This window comes from Pempheris klunzingeri, chromosome 6 (genome assembly GCF_042242105.1).
Source record: "Pempheris klunzingeri isolate RE-2024b chromosome 6, fPemKlu1.hap1, whole genome shotgun sequence".
Classification (NCBI taxonomy): Eukaryota; Metazoa; Chordata; class Actinopteri; order Acropomatiformes; family Pempheridae; genus Pempheris; species Pempheris klunzingeri.
Genome location: NC_092017.1, coordinates 9,417,979 through 9,434,148, shown reverse-complemented (window position 1 = coordinate 9,434,148; position 16,170 = coordinate 9,417,979). Strand labels below are relative to the sequence as shown.

Genomic DNA, 16,170 nt, shown 5'->3' with positions numbered 1-16,170 from the left:
AAAAGCCATTGAGCAGTATTCAGCCCCATCAACTGAGAAGGAACATGAGAAGCTTCTGGGTCTTGCTGGTTACTACCACTGTTTTTGTAACAATTCTTGACCACGTTAACTGCTTTGACAAATTTGCTAAAAGGAAAAGCAAAGTACGCTTGGTCAGCTTCCTGCCAGCAAGCATTTAACATTTACATGCTGTTTGTTCTCCTCCTGTTCTTGCACGTCCAAGCATGGATCGAAGTGATGTAGATGCAGGTGTAGTCTTGCATCAGTGTGATATCAGTGGTGTGGAATGACCTTTCTACTAGTTTCTACAAAAAAAATGTAACCCTTTTCAGGTGAAATATTCCATAATTGAAAAGGAGAAACTTGCACTTATCTGGGCATTACAACATCGCAAAGGATGAATTCTGAAGTGTTTCTGGCAATATTATCTGCTCAAAGTCAGCTAAATGCCAGAAGCGAGAAATGTTAAAATGCTCCAGCCGTCCATCCACTCCAAGTCCATATATAGTCTCCATTTGTAGTCTCTATTTAATGTATGTTACAGTGTTGACTATCAGGACTGAACAAGGCTCAGACTGGTGAATACATGGATTTATTTTAAAATCAAACCAGGATGAAATCAAGGTACGGCTTCCGGTTTGCGTGCCTAAACTTCAAAGTAAAAGCGCAAACATACACAGAGGAACAGCGTGTGTGCTGATGAGAGCATGTGTGTGCCCCTCAGTGCAAGAAGTACTCACATCTTTTATTTATGTAAAAGTGGCGTTATCGGTGCAAACATAATCTGTTACAAGTTCAGCATTCAAAGTTTAAGTAAATATACTATCTCAATCATGCCGAGTTTTTGTGATTTCCTCCGACTTGTTATTTTCAATCTCTAACTTCAAGAGCTTTACAGAAGTTAGAGGTGGTGCATGTTAATGATAAGATAGAGACATCAAACTTGAGCCTTGCTCATCACGACAGTTGTCATGTATTAAAACAAAAAATGTCTACAGTTCAGTTTAGGTAAAATAGCTCAAACTGCTAATCTATTTATAGGAAGTGAAAAAATTTAGATTGTTGGTGGTTCAGCGTGGTACGGCACAGAGGCTGTAAGGTTTGGGACTGAGAATAGATCCCATCTGGAACTCCAGACTGAGCTGCTCTCCAGAGGGTGCAGAGAAAGAAAACCTCTGAAGGAGGCAGGTAAAGAAGAGGAATAACTCCATCCTGGCCAGCTGCTCTCCGAGACACATACGCTTACCTGAGGACACACAATAAATACAACAGATTCACAGTATTCACACACACTTTTTGAGGGATTCTGTTTGACCATGTTATATTGCTGCAGCTCAAAGTCCGAAACCACCATAAACTACAGTAGAACATGGAGTCTGATCCTCTCCCAACTATTGTGAACAGTTAGTTAGAGATCTTTTTCCATTTTCTCCAGTGAAGCACTTGGTTTGTAGCTCATAACTGGGCTTTAAAGGTCAATAACTACTAACTAACCTGCTGAAAAAGGGATGAAAGTCTCTCTCTTCCTAAATTTGCCGTCCTGGTCCAGAAAATGCTGAGGGTTGAAGGAGTGTGGAGTTTCCCACACCGCCTCATCACGCAGAGCTGAGTTCAGCATGGCCATGATCCCGGTGCCCTGAGGAAGTGTTATTGATGAGAAGAGTAAATCAAACATCTTTTTTTTCAGATTTTTTTCTAGTCAGTTTGTTTTAATACACAAAACAGATGAAAATGAAGAAATTACAAAGTTGGACTTCAAGGTTCATTCTCAACCTGGAGAACAACAGTTGATGAAATAACCATAATAAAAAATAATACAATCATTAAAACTATAAATGATCAAAAGCATAGTTGCTTGGTAATAGATGCATAATAAAGTATGTATTAACCTTAAAAACAAAAAGGCTCACTAAAGGTTTAACAATGAAATATCAGGTACGTTAGTAAGACTGAAATGCCATAATAAACAATTACAACTAACTCATGAGGTTTTTTTTAAGCAGTACATAAGTTGTTAAGATTCTCATAAGAAATTACAAATGTTTTCTAATCTAATAATAAATGTGTTTATAGTACTATTATTAACACTTATAGTCTTAACACAAAATAATGTTAATAAGCATCTTATAAGGGCCTTACCTATTAACTAATGCTTATTACAAGAACCTTGATATAAATCGTCACCAGATTATTTTGGCCAGTTACAAGGTGCAACAAGGTGGAACAGTGGTTTTGTATGTTTTAGCCCTACGATTATCATAAATGTGGAAAAGGATGGTTTTTGAGTTGGTAGCTGAAAAGCACTGCATTCAAAACGTATGCTGCCTGGAAATCCAACATGGAAGACCAACAATAAACAAAATGCTCACATTAAGTAACTCTTTCTCACATGTGCATCATGTACCTTTGGGATTGTGTACTTGTCAAGCGTACTGTCTTTGCTTGCCATGCGGATCACATTAAGGGGAAGGATGTTGGCCATTCTCTGGATTTCATGGATGACTGCATTAGTATAGGGCATGTTTTCTCTGTCAGTCAGAGACGGCTGTCTGGATGAGCCAATGACAGTATCCATCTCAGCCTGGACTCTCTCTGCACACAGTGAAAACATGAAACACTGCTGATAATGTAAACACATGTCGTAAAATCACATTCATTAGAAAAGGCTTCAATAGTGTAGCCCGTCGAACCAGTAGTGTGGCTAACTCACTTACCCTATGACCTCCTGGACTGTCCTGTGACAGAGGAAAGAGGGGGGTTTGCCACAAACCCATGCTTTAACAGTGTACTGGCTGTGAATTAACCCTGAACTGACTTATCCAAAACAGGATGCCATTGTATGAGAGTTCCGGATGATAACGTGATGAACGCTAAAAAGACTGATAAGTGACAATGATGAAGTGATGGAACCCAAAGCTTGCCTCTGGGTAGGTGTGGTGTAAAAGGCCTCACAGTGACTGCCATAAAAATTAACAAAGAGCTTCTATCGACATATACGTTCTGAACCCTCTATGAACCAGTGATTAGGACAGAAGGGTCCTGTCCGAGCGACCCCGTGGTCTCCCTCACTCGTGGACCCCTGAGGTCCAGGCCAGACTGATCAGGGAGAGGAATGAGTGAAGTCTGTATGAACATTCTTTCATTTCTGCTCTAAGTTTAAATGTGGTTAAAGAAACAGATCAGTTAATGCTAATTAATGTGTTCTTTTGTCTAATGGTGTAACCCACATGTTCATGAATATCCAAGGATGACCAACTAACCAATTACAACTTTTGAGGATGCTGCTTCAAATCCTGTGATAACACTGCAATTCACCAATGAGTGAGAAGACTCAGGAAGTCCATATAATTAATAATCTGTGTCTAATAAATTAGAAACTAACCAACAGTATATTCAATCCAGGTCTGTTTAATCTGTGTAATGTGATAATTAGAGTAATGGAAGTTAATGCAAACTTGAGAATGTTAAAGATTAGGTCATTGTGTGTCATGCCATTTAGGAAGTTATTTGGTAAAGACTTAATGAATATATGTATTGGAAATGAAATATCTTGATTCTGTATACCATGCAGTGTTAGGGATGAAAATGGATTTGGAACATAGTGAATATGAAACAGAAATCTAATTTAGTACGTCTAAAACTCTTAAGTGATGACACAGGCGTCCCTCTGTCAGATGAGAACATGCCCCTAAGATGCAGAGGATAAAACCTCTGTCTTCCCTTCTGTCATTGCTTAGCCCCCTTCTTTTCTGCTTTGCCGTTTTATTTTTATTTTTCCCTTTTAAGTTTTACTTTGTTACTTATAATCTTTGTGCCTGCTACCTTCAAGTTAAACTTTTGTAGACCGTTCTTCTGAAGTTATAGCTGATCACTATGACTGAAAGTGTAACAGAGTTTTCTTAAAGTCCTCTTAAATACCGCCAGAACCAAGTACTTTTGATAGCAACTCTCGTTTTGATAACTCTGAACTGTTGCGTGTGACCAGCGACAAGTTTTTCTTAGTGAGCTTTAAATGAGTTTTGAAGCTGAGGCCAACATCAGAACCAGATCCAGCACCCTGCCTATTAAGAGCTGAATACCGCTGGCTGTCCTGTAGTCCGAACAGACCGACAGACGCCACCGCCAAGAACCAGCACATCCTGATCCACCAGAACCTTCAAGTTCCTGAACCACGGTGCCGAGTGAACCGAGCCGACATCGCCAAGGCCCTCCAGCCTCCTGTCTCAGCCTCCAGAGAGAGCTCCTCTCTCTCCTCCTCCCCTGGGAACCTGCCAGGGACGCTTAAGTTGAATTTCCCGTCCAATGACGGGTGGTGCCCCTATTGATACGAGAGATTTTAATTAATTAATTAAATGGTAGTCAACCTGCCACATTATTGGTGCCCTCCTGTGAGGTATAATTTCTACAATAGACAACATGTCATATTGGCTAAAACTGACACTGTATCCTGACAATAGTACATGAGACAGATAATCTGTGAAAAAATCTGCTTCCTCCGGCTCCTCCTAGTGCTCCTAATGTCATTGGCAAGAATCCACCAGGCCTGAACAAAAACAACCAATCAGAGTGGGGGAGTTTCTAACGGTGTCAATCACTGCTCATGCACACGCTGCACAGCCCCACCTCCCCCACGTATGCACTCAAACACTCAAGCTCAATAGCTTCAGTAGGAGCTTTACAAACACAACAGCTGAGAAACAACCACCAGCAATGTGGGGATGTATAGGGGGTGGAAGTGCTGCAAAGCATAAAGCGTTCATATCCACAATGATTCACTAAAATGTGCATGGTGGTAAGAGCATAATTGGGCAGTGTCATGAAATGGAGGTTAATTTTGTGTGCACACTTATTTTGTGCACATCTTATTATTACATGAGTAGATGACAAAGAGCAAAATTAAATGCAGAACATCCCACACACTTACTCTCCCATTACAGCACTGACCCGTGACCTTGACACTGCAAAACCATGTCAAGATGCTTTCAAAAAAATTCAGGCATGTGGCAGGACGGATAATACACACACCTTGTATGTGAGGATAGTAGATCATGTACAGCAGTCCCCAGCGTAAAGTAGTGGTGGTAGTTTCAGTCCCAGCACCAAACAGGTCCAGAGTGCAAATAGCCAAATTCTTTGAATCAAAACCAGAATCTTCGTCCTCCTTCTATCAATAACACAAAAGACAGTTTCTATCATCAGTCGACATATTTCATTAGAAAATGCAAAGTAAACAAACACAGCAGAGACGCATGAAAACACTCACCTCTCCCATCTCTGTGAGGAAGCAGTCGATGTAGTCTCTTGGTGAGGTGGGGTCATGGCTCTCTCTGTGCTCTTTGATCTTGATTTCTACAAAGTCAATTAGCTTTTGTAGAATAGTGAATATCCTCCGGTGAGGTCCAGGCAGCCACTTCATCAGCCAGGGAAATGTGTTATAAACCTACAGAGCATGAGGACAGTGACCAGATCATCTTGAACGACAGACAGGAGGAGGCTGTCACAAAACTAATTCATTTTCGCTAGACGTTCCCATCAGTGTCGCAATATAACATCGCACATATTGTGATAGTGGATTTTATCCATATAGCTCACCCCTAAACAGAGCCATCACTCATTGCATTATACACACCAGCACTTCTCCTGCAACAGGCCTCTTTTCATAGGAGACATTTTGACATGTCACAGTTGGAAAAGCACGGTTGTAAATAATTAAGTTAAAGATGGCTGAATTCCATTTAGCTGCTTCAGGTTCAGGGTCCTGATATTATGCATACTGGCTTACTGTCAAACTCTGAGGCACCTGAATAGACCAGAGCCATCATTATTATTGCGGACGTTATTGATATCTTTGCTTTTCCTGCAGCTGTGATGTCTCTTATCAGAGGTCTGCTGTGAAACAGACGTACTAAGACTAACTTACTGTCTTACTGTGCTGAAATATGTTGTGTATATGCTCATGTAGTGTTCCTCTACTTTACTTGAACATTTAAGTCTATTCTACTTTAGTATTTTCACATTGTTGTATTAATGCTTTTACTTTAATAAAGAATTGGAATATTTCTTCCATCAATACTTAAACATTTTAGATCATCTAATGCCTTTTTATGTTTGTCTCATTAAAAGTCATGTTCATTATAGATCACCTGTATCCACCGATTGGTCTGTAAGTGCATCATTTCATTGAACATCTGAAGAATACTCTGGTACTGCTTGTCAGTGTACTCAAAGCGTTCTCCAAACACCAGGCAGCAGATGATGTTGGACACAGCATTGTTTATCAGGGACTGGACGTTAAAAGGCACACCTAGAAAATAAATACAGAATGTAGATAAGACACAAAGAAACTTTGCATTAAAAAAATGAAACATAAATATGTGTGGTGAGTCACACGTAGAAGACTATTGATTATGTATGATTGTGATTAGGGAGGATTAACGGGTTGGTCAGACAGATACATATATCTGCAGAGTGCCAACCACTGCCAAAATAAAGCAAACAGGTTTGGTCCCTTAGTTAATGAAGCAGTGAATAGAAAGTCCCATGCACACGATCTAAGGTGCATGGTTAAAGTCTAAAGTGCTCCACAGTGTTGGTGCATGCTTCTGTGTTGCTGAGTTGGAGCAAAAATGATTGGTTAAAGAGAAATCACATTTTCATTAAATCATGTTATGTTATCAAGGCACAACTGGTTAACTGGTTAAGAAGCATTAGCTGATTAGTTGTTGCTTGTGGAAAAAGAAGATTTGTTTAGTGCCTTGCTGAAGGGCAAAAGCCTCTGTGAGATATTGGCACTCCTGCTGGATGGATGGCTCCAAGGTCTTCTTGCCCAAACCAAAGTTTCTGAGTGTGTGAAGAGCAAATCTCCTCTGCTGCTTCCATGCATTGCCATTTGATAACACCAGACCTTTTGGAAACACAGAACAGCATTAAACCAAAAGTAAGTGGAAGTGAGTATAACTAGCTAAATGACTCATAAGGTGTCAGTCTGATGCTACTGCCCTAACTAAATACTAACTAACAAACACAACTCACACTACCTTTATTCCCAAACTTTGCATCAAACATTGGTATGCTGGGGCGATCTATGTAGTCCTCTCCTCTTTCCACCAGGGCCTCTCTCACAAGCTTGTAGCTATTAAGGACCACAATCCTTCCACCAAAGAGCCGAAGGCTGAATATGTTTCCATATTTCTCTGCAAACTGAACACACAGAGCAGACAGGCGATTCAGTTCAAGACTGAGTTAATAAATAAACGGACTTGTAGCAGGAGCACGAGCCCCCTTGCAACGCCAATAGAACAGGCATGGAGGTTTGGGAGTAGCTTCTGAAGAATAGGGTTAGTTGTGGTTTAGTTGTCTTTGCTCATATATGAGTTGATTATCCCTGCCTTTTTCCAGTTGTTGACCAAGTCGGACCAGCCCATCAATAGTATCCACTCTATGGCTTGGTTTGTCAGTGGAGGTGTATCTGTGACTGGGCTGGGTGTGTGAGAGGTAAGTCAAATGTAATAACCTCCCAGAGCATTTCATACATACATTACACACAAAAGAAGCTGGTTGGTAAATGTAAACATGGACAGGAAAAGACATTTCAGTTAGTTCCTGGAGGAAAATATCTCTGTCAGATCACTCAACTTGGACCCGACTAATGACTGTTTACACCTACATAAGAAGAATACCCAGGGGGAAATTGTCTAAACAACAAACTATTGTTTCCTTTTTCAATTAATCTGTAGATTATTTTCTCTGGTAACTGATTCATTGTTTCATCTATAAGATCTCTTAAAATAGTGATAAATGACCATGAGCTTATGTCATATATGGGGTCCTGAGCTGCAGCATTAGGTGGGTTAACTATACCATTATTGTTTTATTGTTAATTGTTTACTGAACATGAATGCAGAGATTGGTTTGCTTTGAGGACTAAAGTTTACATGACAGTAAAATGGGGTGAAAAAGTGAGGTGTAGATTATTTGTTTCACCCTCTGGCTTTGCCATGGTCTGGAGGGTTGTGCCTTTTGTGTGGTTTGGTTTAGTAGGGCTCATTTTTATTTTACACCATACACCACTATACTTTCACACATTCATGCACTCACCCTGATTGATCATTTCATAAATATAGTCAATGAATTCTGATGCTTTTTCTGTTTGTTTGTTATTCCAGGTACAACTGTGTGTATTTCCCTCCTTTTTTTATGGCCTAAGAGCTCAGTCGTAACAATGTGGACCCAATACACTACAGTTTGACATTATCAGAGTGTACTCTCACACCTACGGGCAATTTTAGAGTTACCAATTAACCTAATGTGCATGTCGTATTGTGGGAGGAAGCCGGAGTACCCGGAGAGAACCCACGCTAGCATGGGGAGAACATGCAAACTCCACACAGAAACACCCCGGGTTCAAACCGGGATTCGAACCCGGGAACTTCTTGCTGTGAGGCAACAGTGCTAACCACAGCACCACCATGCTGCCATGCAATAAACCATTAAAAGTAAAAGTAGTCAATGCACAAAAAACGTCCTCTGTGACTGTTATATCTTATATAATTAAAATATAATTACAATGCATTAATATGAAAGCAGGATTTTACTGTTGTAGTTGGTTGAGGTGGAGCTTGTTGCTTTATATTGGACAGCAACTGACTGTTTTCACTATGAATTAATCTACTGTTTATTTCACCTCATTAATCGATTAATTGTTTGGTTTGAACAACAGTTCGAACTTCAAAATTATATATATATATATATATATATATATATATATATTAATATAGTTATTATATTAGTATAATATATAGTATAATATAGTATTATATATATATATATATATATATATATATATATATAACTATATTAATTATATTATATATATAATAATGAAAAACATTTAATTATTTCAATCTTAACTTAAAGTGAAAAGAAATAAATTAATCAACCAGTCGTTTCAGCTTTACTTGTATTTACTGTTGGGTAGTTTCATTTGTAACAAAACATATTTTATGAGCTCTTCATGTGTTCTGCATGTTGTTTTGCACTTGTACAAGTCTGCAGATTTGTACATAAGTCCTGTACTTCAGTGAATGTACTTAGTTATGTTCCACTATTGGACACTTTATACTGACAGTGATACACACCTCTGTAAACTGCAGGTGGATTCTGGAGGCGTCTAATCGATGAAGGTCTCCAATAAAAGGAAGAGCCCAGGGTCCAGGAGGAAAGTTTGTCGGCACTCTGTTCTTCAAAACATCAGTCAACAACAGAAAAACACACAGAAATACTAAAATGCTCCAGCCGTCCATCCACTCCAGCCCCAGTGCTCCGAATAAAGTCCCCATTTGTCGACGTATTTATCCTATTTTACGTTTCAGTGTTGACTGTCAGGAGTAAACTGGGCTCAGTCAGGTGAGTTCACTGCATGACTTTATACCAGAACCAGGATAATAACAGGATAAGGCTTCCGGTTTGTGTACCTGACCTTCAGAGTAAAAGCGCAAACATACATGCCCTTCAGTGACTCAAATCTCAAAACTTGTATTTATCTTTTATTTATGTAAGTATTTATGTTATGTAAGTGGCATCGCCATAGTGTAGAAATAATCTGCTACAACTAAGTTCTTTAGTCAAAATTTAAACATACAAAAGTATTAGCATCAATATGTACTCAAAGTGTGTGGGGTTTTCTCCTACAGTCCAAAGACATGCAGGTTAACTGGTGACTCTAAATTGCCCGTAGGTGTGAGTATGAGTGTGAATGTGAATGGTTGTCTCTATGTGTCGGCCCTGTGATTAGCTGGCGACCAGTCCAGGGTGTACCCCACCTCTCGCTCAAAGTCAGCTGGGATTGGCTCCAGCCCCCTGTGACCCTGAAGGATAAGTGGTGTAGACTATGGAATGAATGGATGGATGGATGGATGGACAGCATTATCTCCCAGGCTCAGAATCAGGAAGTCATTGGATTCTAACTGTAGATGCATTAAGGTGCACGCCTCTCACTCCCCTGGGCCTTGGCCCCTGCTGGACTCGCTGAAGGTGCTGTACAGGTGCTCATCCACTTCCTCCTTTGAACATCTATGCCCCACTAGCCACCTAGTGAACCCAAATAAGTTGTTGATAAACACAATTTGTTTCCTCGCACTCTTCCTCCTCTGCCTCTGGTGTTGCTCGGCTCCATGCAGTGTTAGGAGCCTTTCCTTGAGTATGATCTGCTACTTAGCCAGGGGTACTGGCAAAGCGTTATGCTGTTTCTTCAAAGCTTTTACTTCTTTCCTCATGCTGATGATCACGGTTTCCCTCTAGTGCAAGGACAAAGACTGCTTTGCTCCTTTTTCCTCCTCTACACCAAATCTCCTAGCCACTATGTTCACCATGACAGTTGTCGGTTTGGCCTCGTGTCCACATCCCTTTTGGCTGTAAATCCTGTTCATGTCCTGTTGCTGGCACCAGTTGGAGGTTCTGTGCGGTGAACCCGGGCTGAGCTCCTCCTCCAGCGCCTCCTCTGTCTCCAGGTCCACAGACTGTGCACTGTGGTGTTTGCATTCCCTTACTGATTGAATCACGGTTTGATTAGTAACTGGGCAAAGCAGGCAACTGCCTCAAGGCCACTGACCTGAGGAGGCCGAAAAGGCCCAGGATAGTTAATCCAACCATGGTATGAGTTTTAGACCTGGCGAGTTGAATTTAGCCTCACAGTTACACACAAATACTTGAACTTGTTGAAATCATGACAAAGTTTTCTACTACACACACTTCTTACACCTTGACAAAAATCCCTCTGCTGCACAAGTGAGTCTTTTCTTATCTTACTTTGCCAGCTGCATTGTGGAGCACTGACTGATTACTGGCAAATTATTTGTATAAACATTATCATGAAGACCTCCTTGTGTCCACAACATGCAGTACACATGCACACAGTCAGCAACCTACCAAGAGTTAAAGTCACAGACTTAATGGTTCCTGGCAGGCCACCAGTGGTACAAAACATTTAGTTATTTGGGCTCATTTTTCCAGGCTCACATTCTGTCAGTGGGAGCAAACTACAATTTTACAGAGGGATCATTGAAATATCTTTATCATGTTTTTTTTAAGCATTTTTTTAATGCATGGACTAAACAGCACTGAGAATGGTGCTTTTTAATGTGACTGACTGACCTCAGACTAACACCACAGTGGGAACATAAACACAGCAGTTTGAATGAGAAGCATGGACTAAATCTCAGTATAATCTATTACACATACACTAGTTTTTGCAAATCTGACAAAAACAATGTGCAGTGGACAGGAAAGAAGGAATATAGTTTCTAGCTTGTTTGTATATAGAATATATTGTTTAGAACTGCAGTATGTAAAAGATTTTATTACATTCATAATGTAAAAGGTTTATTGAAGGCCTATTAATTGAAAAGAAGCAACATGCTTCCAAATTATGTTTTACTCAGACAAGACTCAGACTCAAGTAAAGAATAACATTGCATTGATATTGATATATTAGAGCACAATGATTCACTGTGTTAAGAGATGGGTTAGTTTGAGGTTGTTGGTGGTTCAGCGTGGTACGGCACAGAGGCGGTAAGGTTTGGGACAGTGAGTGGCTCCTAATTTGAACTCCAGACTGGGCTGCTCTCCAGGGGGTGCAGAGAAAGAAAACCTCTGAAGGAGGCAGGTAAAGAAGAGGAATAACTCCATCCTGGCCAGCTGCTCTCCGAGACACACACGCTTACCTGAGGACACACAATAAATACAAAAAATACAAAAGATTCACAGTATTCACACACACTTTTTAAGGGATTCTTTTTGACCACGTAATATTGCTGCAGCTCAAAGTCCATCGCCTCCATAAATGGCCAGAAATGGTATGTATGTATGTATCTTTTTCCATTTTCCCCTGAATCCCTTGATTTGAAGCTCATAACTGGGCTTTAGAGGGCAATAACTACTGACTAACCTGCTGAAAAAGGCATGAAGGCCTCTCTCTTCCTAAATTTGCCGTCCTGGTCCAGAAAATGTTGAGGGTTGAAGGAGTGTGGAGTTTCCCACACTGACTCATCATGCAGAACCGAGTTCAGTGTGGCCAAGATCCCGGTGCCCTGAGGAAGTGTTATTGATATTTTTTACTATTTTTTCTAGTGGGTTACTCATAATAAGCAAAAATTAAATAGGTGAAAATAAACAAATTACAACGTTGAGTTTCAAAGTTACTTCTTGGTTACGACCTAGGAAACAGCAGTAGATGAAATAATCATAGTAATTGAAAATGATCAATGAAAATCATTTTCAAAATGGCTGTTTCCAAAGTCAGGAATGAACTTTGACTCTTAGCAATTTTCTTACAGTGTTGATTACTTACATCGTTCCATTGTTGATTCTATACTGCCAAAAAATCAACTTATAAATAAACAATGAGCAAAATGCTCTCATTAAGTAATTCTTTCTCACATGTGCATCATGTACCTTTGGGATTGTGTACTTGTCGAGCATGGTGTCCTTGTTTGCCATGTGGAGAAGATTGAGGGGAAGGATGTTGGCCATTCTCTGGATTTCATGGATGACTGCATTAGTATAGGGCATGTTTTCTCTGTCAGTCAGAGACGGCTGTCTGGATGAGCCAATGACAGTATCCATCTCAGCCTGGACTCTCTCTGCAAAACAGGAAACACTGTGAGTGTGTGTACTGACCTCTCTTCAAATGCTTCAAAATACTGCAGCTAGAATGTTACCTAAAACTTGCTGCTTTTAATGTTTACAAATTTCTAAATGGGCATATACCTTTTTATCAGTCTGATCTTCCTAAACTTTTTATTCCATCAATGGCTCCTGTCTGTCCCCAGAGTTGAAAAGAAGGCAGCAGGCTGCAGGGCCTTTTCCTATTGTGCCCCCTTCCTCTGGAATAATCTCCTTGCTGACACAATCTGACTTGAGTTCTTAAAATCCAAATTTAAGAGTCTGGTATTTATAGTCCATATTTATCCTACAGACATCTTACTGTAAATTTTCTGAAAACTCCTACATCTCTTTACCCCTGTTTGTTTGAGTCGTTCCCTATTTTCCCTTTGTCCTCTCTTTTCACTCAGGTGTCTCTATGCTGACCGTCCTGGGGCTTCTCTAAGAACAGAGGGTATCATATGCTGTAGAAGTCTGGCTATATAAGTAAGATTGACTTGACTTGCCCTGTGAGAGACCCCGAATACTATAAAGACACACACACACACACCTTGTATGTGAGGATAGTAGATCATGTACAGCAGTCCCCAGCGTAAAGTAGTGGTGGTAGTTTCAGTCCCAGCACCAAACAGGTCCAGAGTACAAATAGCCAAATTCTGGGAATCAAAACCAGAATCTTCGTCCTCCTTCTATCAATAACACAAAAGACAGTTTCTATCATCAGTCGACATATTTCATTAGAAAATGCAAAGTAAACAAACACAGCAGAGACACATGAAAACACTCACCTCTCCCATCTCTGTGAGGAAGCAGTCGATGTAGTCTCTTGGTGAGGTGGGGTCATGGCTCTCTCTGTGCTCTTTGATCTTGATTGCTACAAAATCAATTAGCTTTTGCATAATAGTGAATATCCTCCGGTGAGGTCCAGGCAGCCACTTCATCAGCCAGGGAAATGTGTTATAAACCTACAGAGCATGACATACTGTATATTGTGATAGTGGATTTTATCCATATTGCTCACCCCTAGACAGAGCCATCACTCATTGCATTATGCACACCAGCACTTCTCCTGCAACAGGCCTCTTTTCATAGGAGACATTCTGACTTGTCACAGTTACAAAATGTAAATAATAAAATTAAAGAATATCTGCTGTAAAAAAAACTTTTTGTTTGTTACACACATCTTTGGAGAATAACTAAGTACATTTACTCATGTAGTGTACTTCTACTTTACCTTAATATTTCAAATCTATTCTACTCATATTCATCTGTTAAAAAAACAAACATTTCCATTCATTTCCACTCTAAATTGCTAAGATTGTTCATTGTAAAAATGATCCAATATAGAATATTAGATTTTTCTTTCCCCTTCCATTAATCAGCTGACAACCTATCACACTTATCCGGAGAGCCTTTGGAGGACTAAACCACTGAACTAAACTGCAAACTGTACATGAAGTAATTAAAACTAGCTTCACCTGGACCTGATACAACAGTAAAACAGTACTGAATGCAGTAACAATATAATATATAATAATTTATGCGGTCTGGCTGGATAAATCCTAATGTAAAATGTTTACAAAGGAGGCTCACCTGTGCCCACACACCTCCCTCTAAGTACACCAGTTCACTGACCATCTGAAGAATACTCTGGTACTGCTTGTCAGTGTACTCAAAGCGTTCTCCAAACACAAGGCAGCAGATGATGTTGGACACAGCATTGTTTATCAGGGACTGGACGTTAAAAGGCACGCCTAGAAAATAAATACAGAATGTAGATAAGACACAAAGAAACTTTGCATTAAAAAAATGAAACATAAATATGTGTGGTGAGTCACACGTAGAAGACTATTGATTATGTATGATTGTGATTAGGGAGGATTAACGGGTTGGTCAGACAGATACATATATCTGCAGAGTGCCAACCACTGCCAAAATAAAGCAAACAGGTTTGGTCCCTTAGTTAATGAAGCAGTGAATAGAAAGTCACATCAGAATCAGAATTACTTTAATAATCCCCAGGGGGAAATTGCTTGCACACGATCTAAGGTGCATGGTTAAAGTCTAAAGTGCTCCACAGTGTTGGTGCATGCTTCTGTGTTGCTGAGTCGGACCAAAAATGATTGGTTAAAGAGAAATCACATGTTAATGTAATAGACATCATGTTATGGTAACAAGCCACAACTGGTTAACTGGTTAAGAAGCATTAGCTGATTAGTTGTTGCTTGTGGAAAAAGAAGATTTGTTTAGTGCCTTGCTGAAGGGCAAAAGCCTCTGTGAGATATTGGCACTCCTGCTGGATGGATGGCTCCAAGGTCTTCTTGCCCAAACCAAAGTTTCTGAGTGTGTGAAGAGCAAATCTCCTCTGCTGCTTCCATGCATTGCCATTTGATAACACCAGACCTTTTGGAAACACAGAACAGCATTAAACCAAAAGTAAGTGGAAGTGAGTATAACTAGCTAAATGACTCATAAGGTGTCAGTCTGATGCTACTGCCCTAACTAAATACTAACTAACAAACACAACTCACACTACCTTTTTTACCAAACACTGCCTCAAAAATTGGTATGCTGGGGCGATCTATGTAGTCCTCTCCTCTTTCCACCAGGGCCTCTCTCACAAGCTTGTGGCCATTAAGGACCACAATCCTTCCACCAAAGAGCCGAAGGCTGAATATGTTTCCATATTTCTCTGCAAACTGAACACACAGAGCAGAATAGTGTTAACTGTAGCATTATTGTTTTGTTATTAAACATGAATGCCGAGGTTGGTTTGTGTTGTGGACTAAAGCCTTCATGAGGGTATCATGTCAGAGGTGAAAAGGTGAGGTGCAGATTATTTGTTTTAATACTGCCAAACTGGAAATGCCAGTGTTATATGCCCTCATCTTGGTTAATATTTGCCCCTGTGTAAATTGGGCCAAAGTGTGGTCATTGTTTTGTATTTTAGTTGAAGACTTGAAGAACTGCAGCTGTGAAATGTTGCTCTTACTTTCATTTATCTTCTATTTCAATTTATATACAACTATTCCTCAGTGCACAAAGTTCTATAAAATGCTATGTTGCATGAAAGCAAACAACGAGCCAGTCCTGGGAGTGTTTTTCTGATTGCTGACAGTGATACACACCTCTGTGAACTGCAGGTGAAGTCTGCTGGATTCGATGCGATGAAGGTCTCCAATAAAAGGAAGAGCCCAGGGTCCAGGAGGAAAGTTTGTCGGCACTCTGTTCTTCAAAACATCAGTCAACAACAGAAAAACACACAGAAATACTAAAATGCTCCAGCCGTCCATCCACTCCAGCCCCAGTGCTCCGAATAAAGTCCCCATTTGTCGGCGTATTTATCCTTCAGGTTCAGGTCTCAGTGAGGAGTGAAGAGAGCTGTTTTGTATCCAAACCAGGACAATAACAAGATAAGGCTTCCGGTTGGCGTGACAAATCTTCAAAGTAAAAGCACAAACACACGCAGGAAGGAGTGCGTGCACGCGCCCCGGTGGCGGCGGCGGAAGA

The 16,170-nt window shown here is 40.2% G+C and overlaps 2 protein-coding genes across 2 annotated transcripts; both read right to left on the bottom strand.

Annotated features, from left to right (window-relative positions):
- Positions 1-578: 578 nt before the first annotated feature.
- Positions 579-9,519, bottom strand: LOC139202261 (cytochrome P450 2J4-like). The gene is made up of 9 exons (XM_070831648.1): positions 9,138-9,519; positions 7,038-7,200; positions 6,755-6,904; positions 6,144-6,304; positions 5,264-5,440; positions 5,026-5,164; positions 2,405-2,592; positions 1,495-1,636; positions 579-1,246 (listed from the first exon to the last, which is right to left on the bottom strand). Exons 1-9 carry the CDS (start codon positions 9,336-9,338, stop codon positions 1,071-1,073), a joined length of 1,497 nt encoding a protein of 498 aa, XP_070687749.1. The 5' UTR covers positions 9,339-9,519; the 3' UTR covers positions 579-1,070.
- Positions 9,520-11,330: 1,811 nt separating this feature from the next.
- Positions 11,331-16,036, bottom strand: LOC139202256 (cytochrome P450 2J4-like). Its single transcript, XM_070831644.1, has 9 exons — positions 15,789-16,036; positions 15,197-15,359; positions 14,914-15,063; positions 14,254-14,414; positions 13,449-13,625; positions 13,211-13,349; positions 12,451-12,638; positions 11,945-12,086; positions 11,331-11,720 (listed from the first exon to the last, which is right to left on the bottom strand). Exons 1-9 carry the CDS (start codon positions 15,987-15,989, stop codon positions 11,545-11,547), a joined length of 1,497 nt encoding a protein of 498 aa, XP_070687745.1. The 5' UTR covers positions 15,990-16,036; the 3' UTR covers positions 11,331-11,544.
- Between the last annotated feature and the right edge of the window lie 134 nt (positions 16,037-16,170).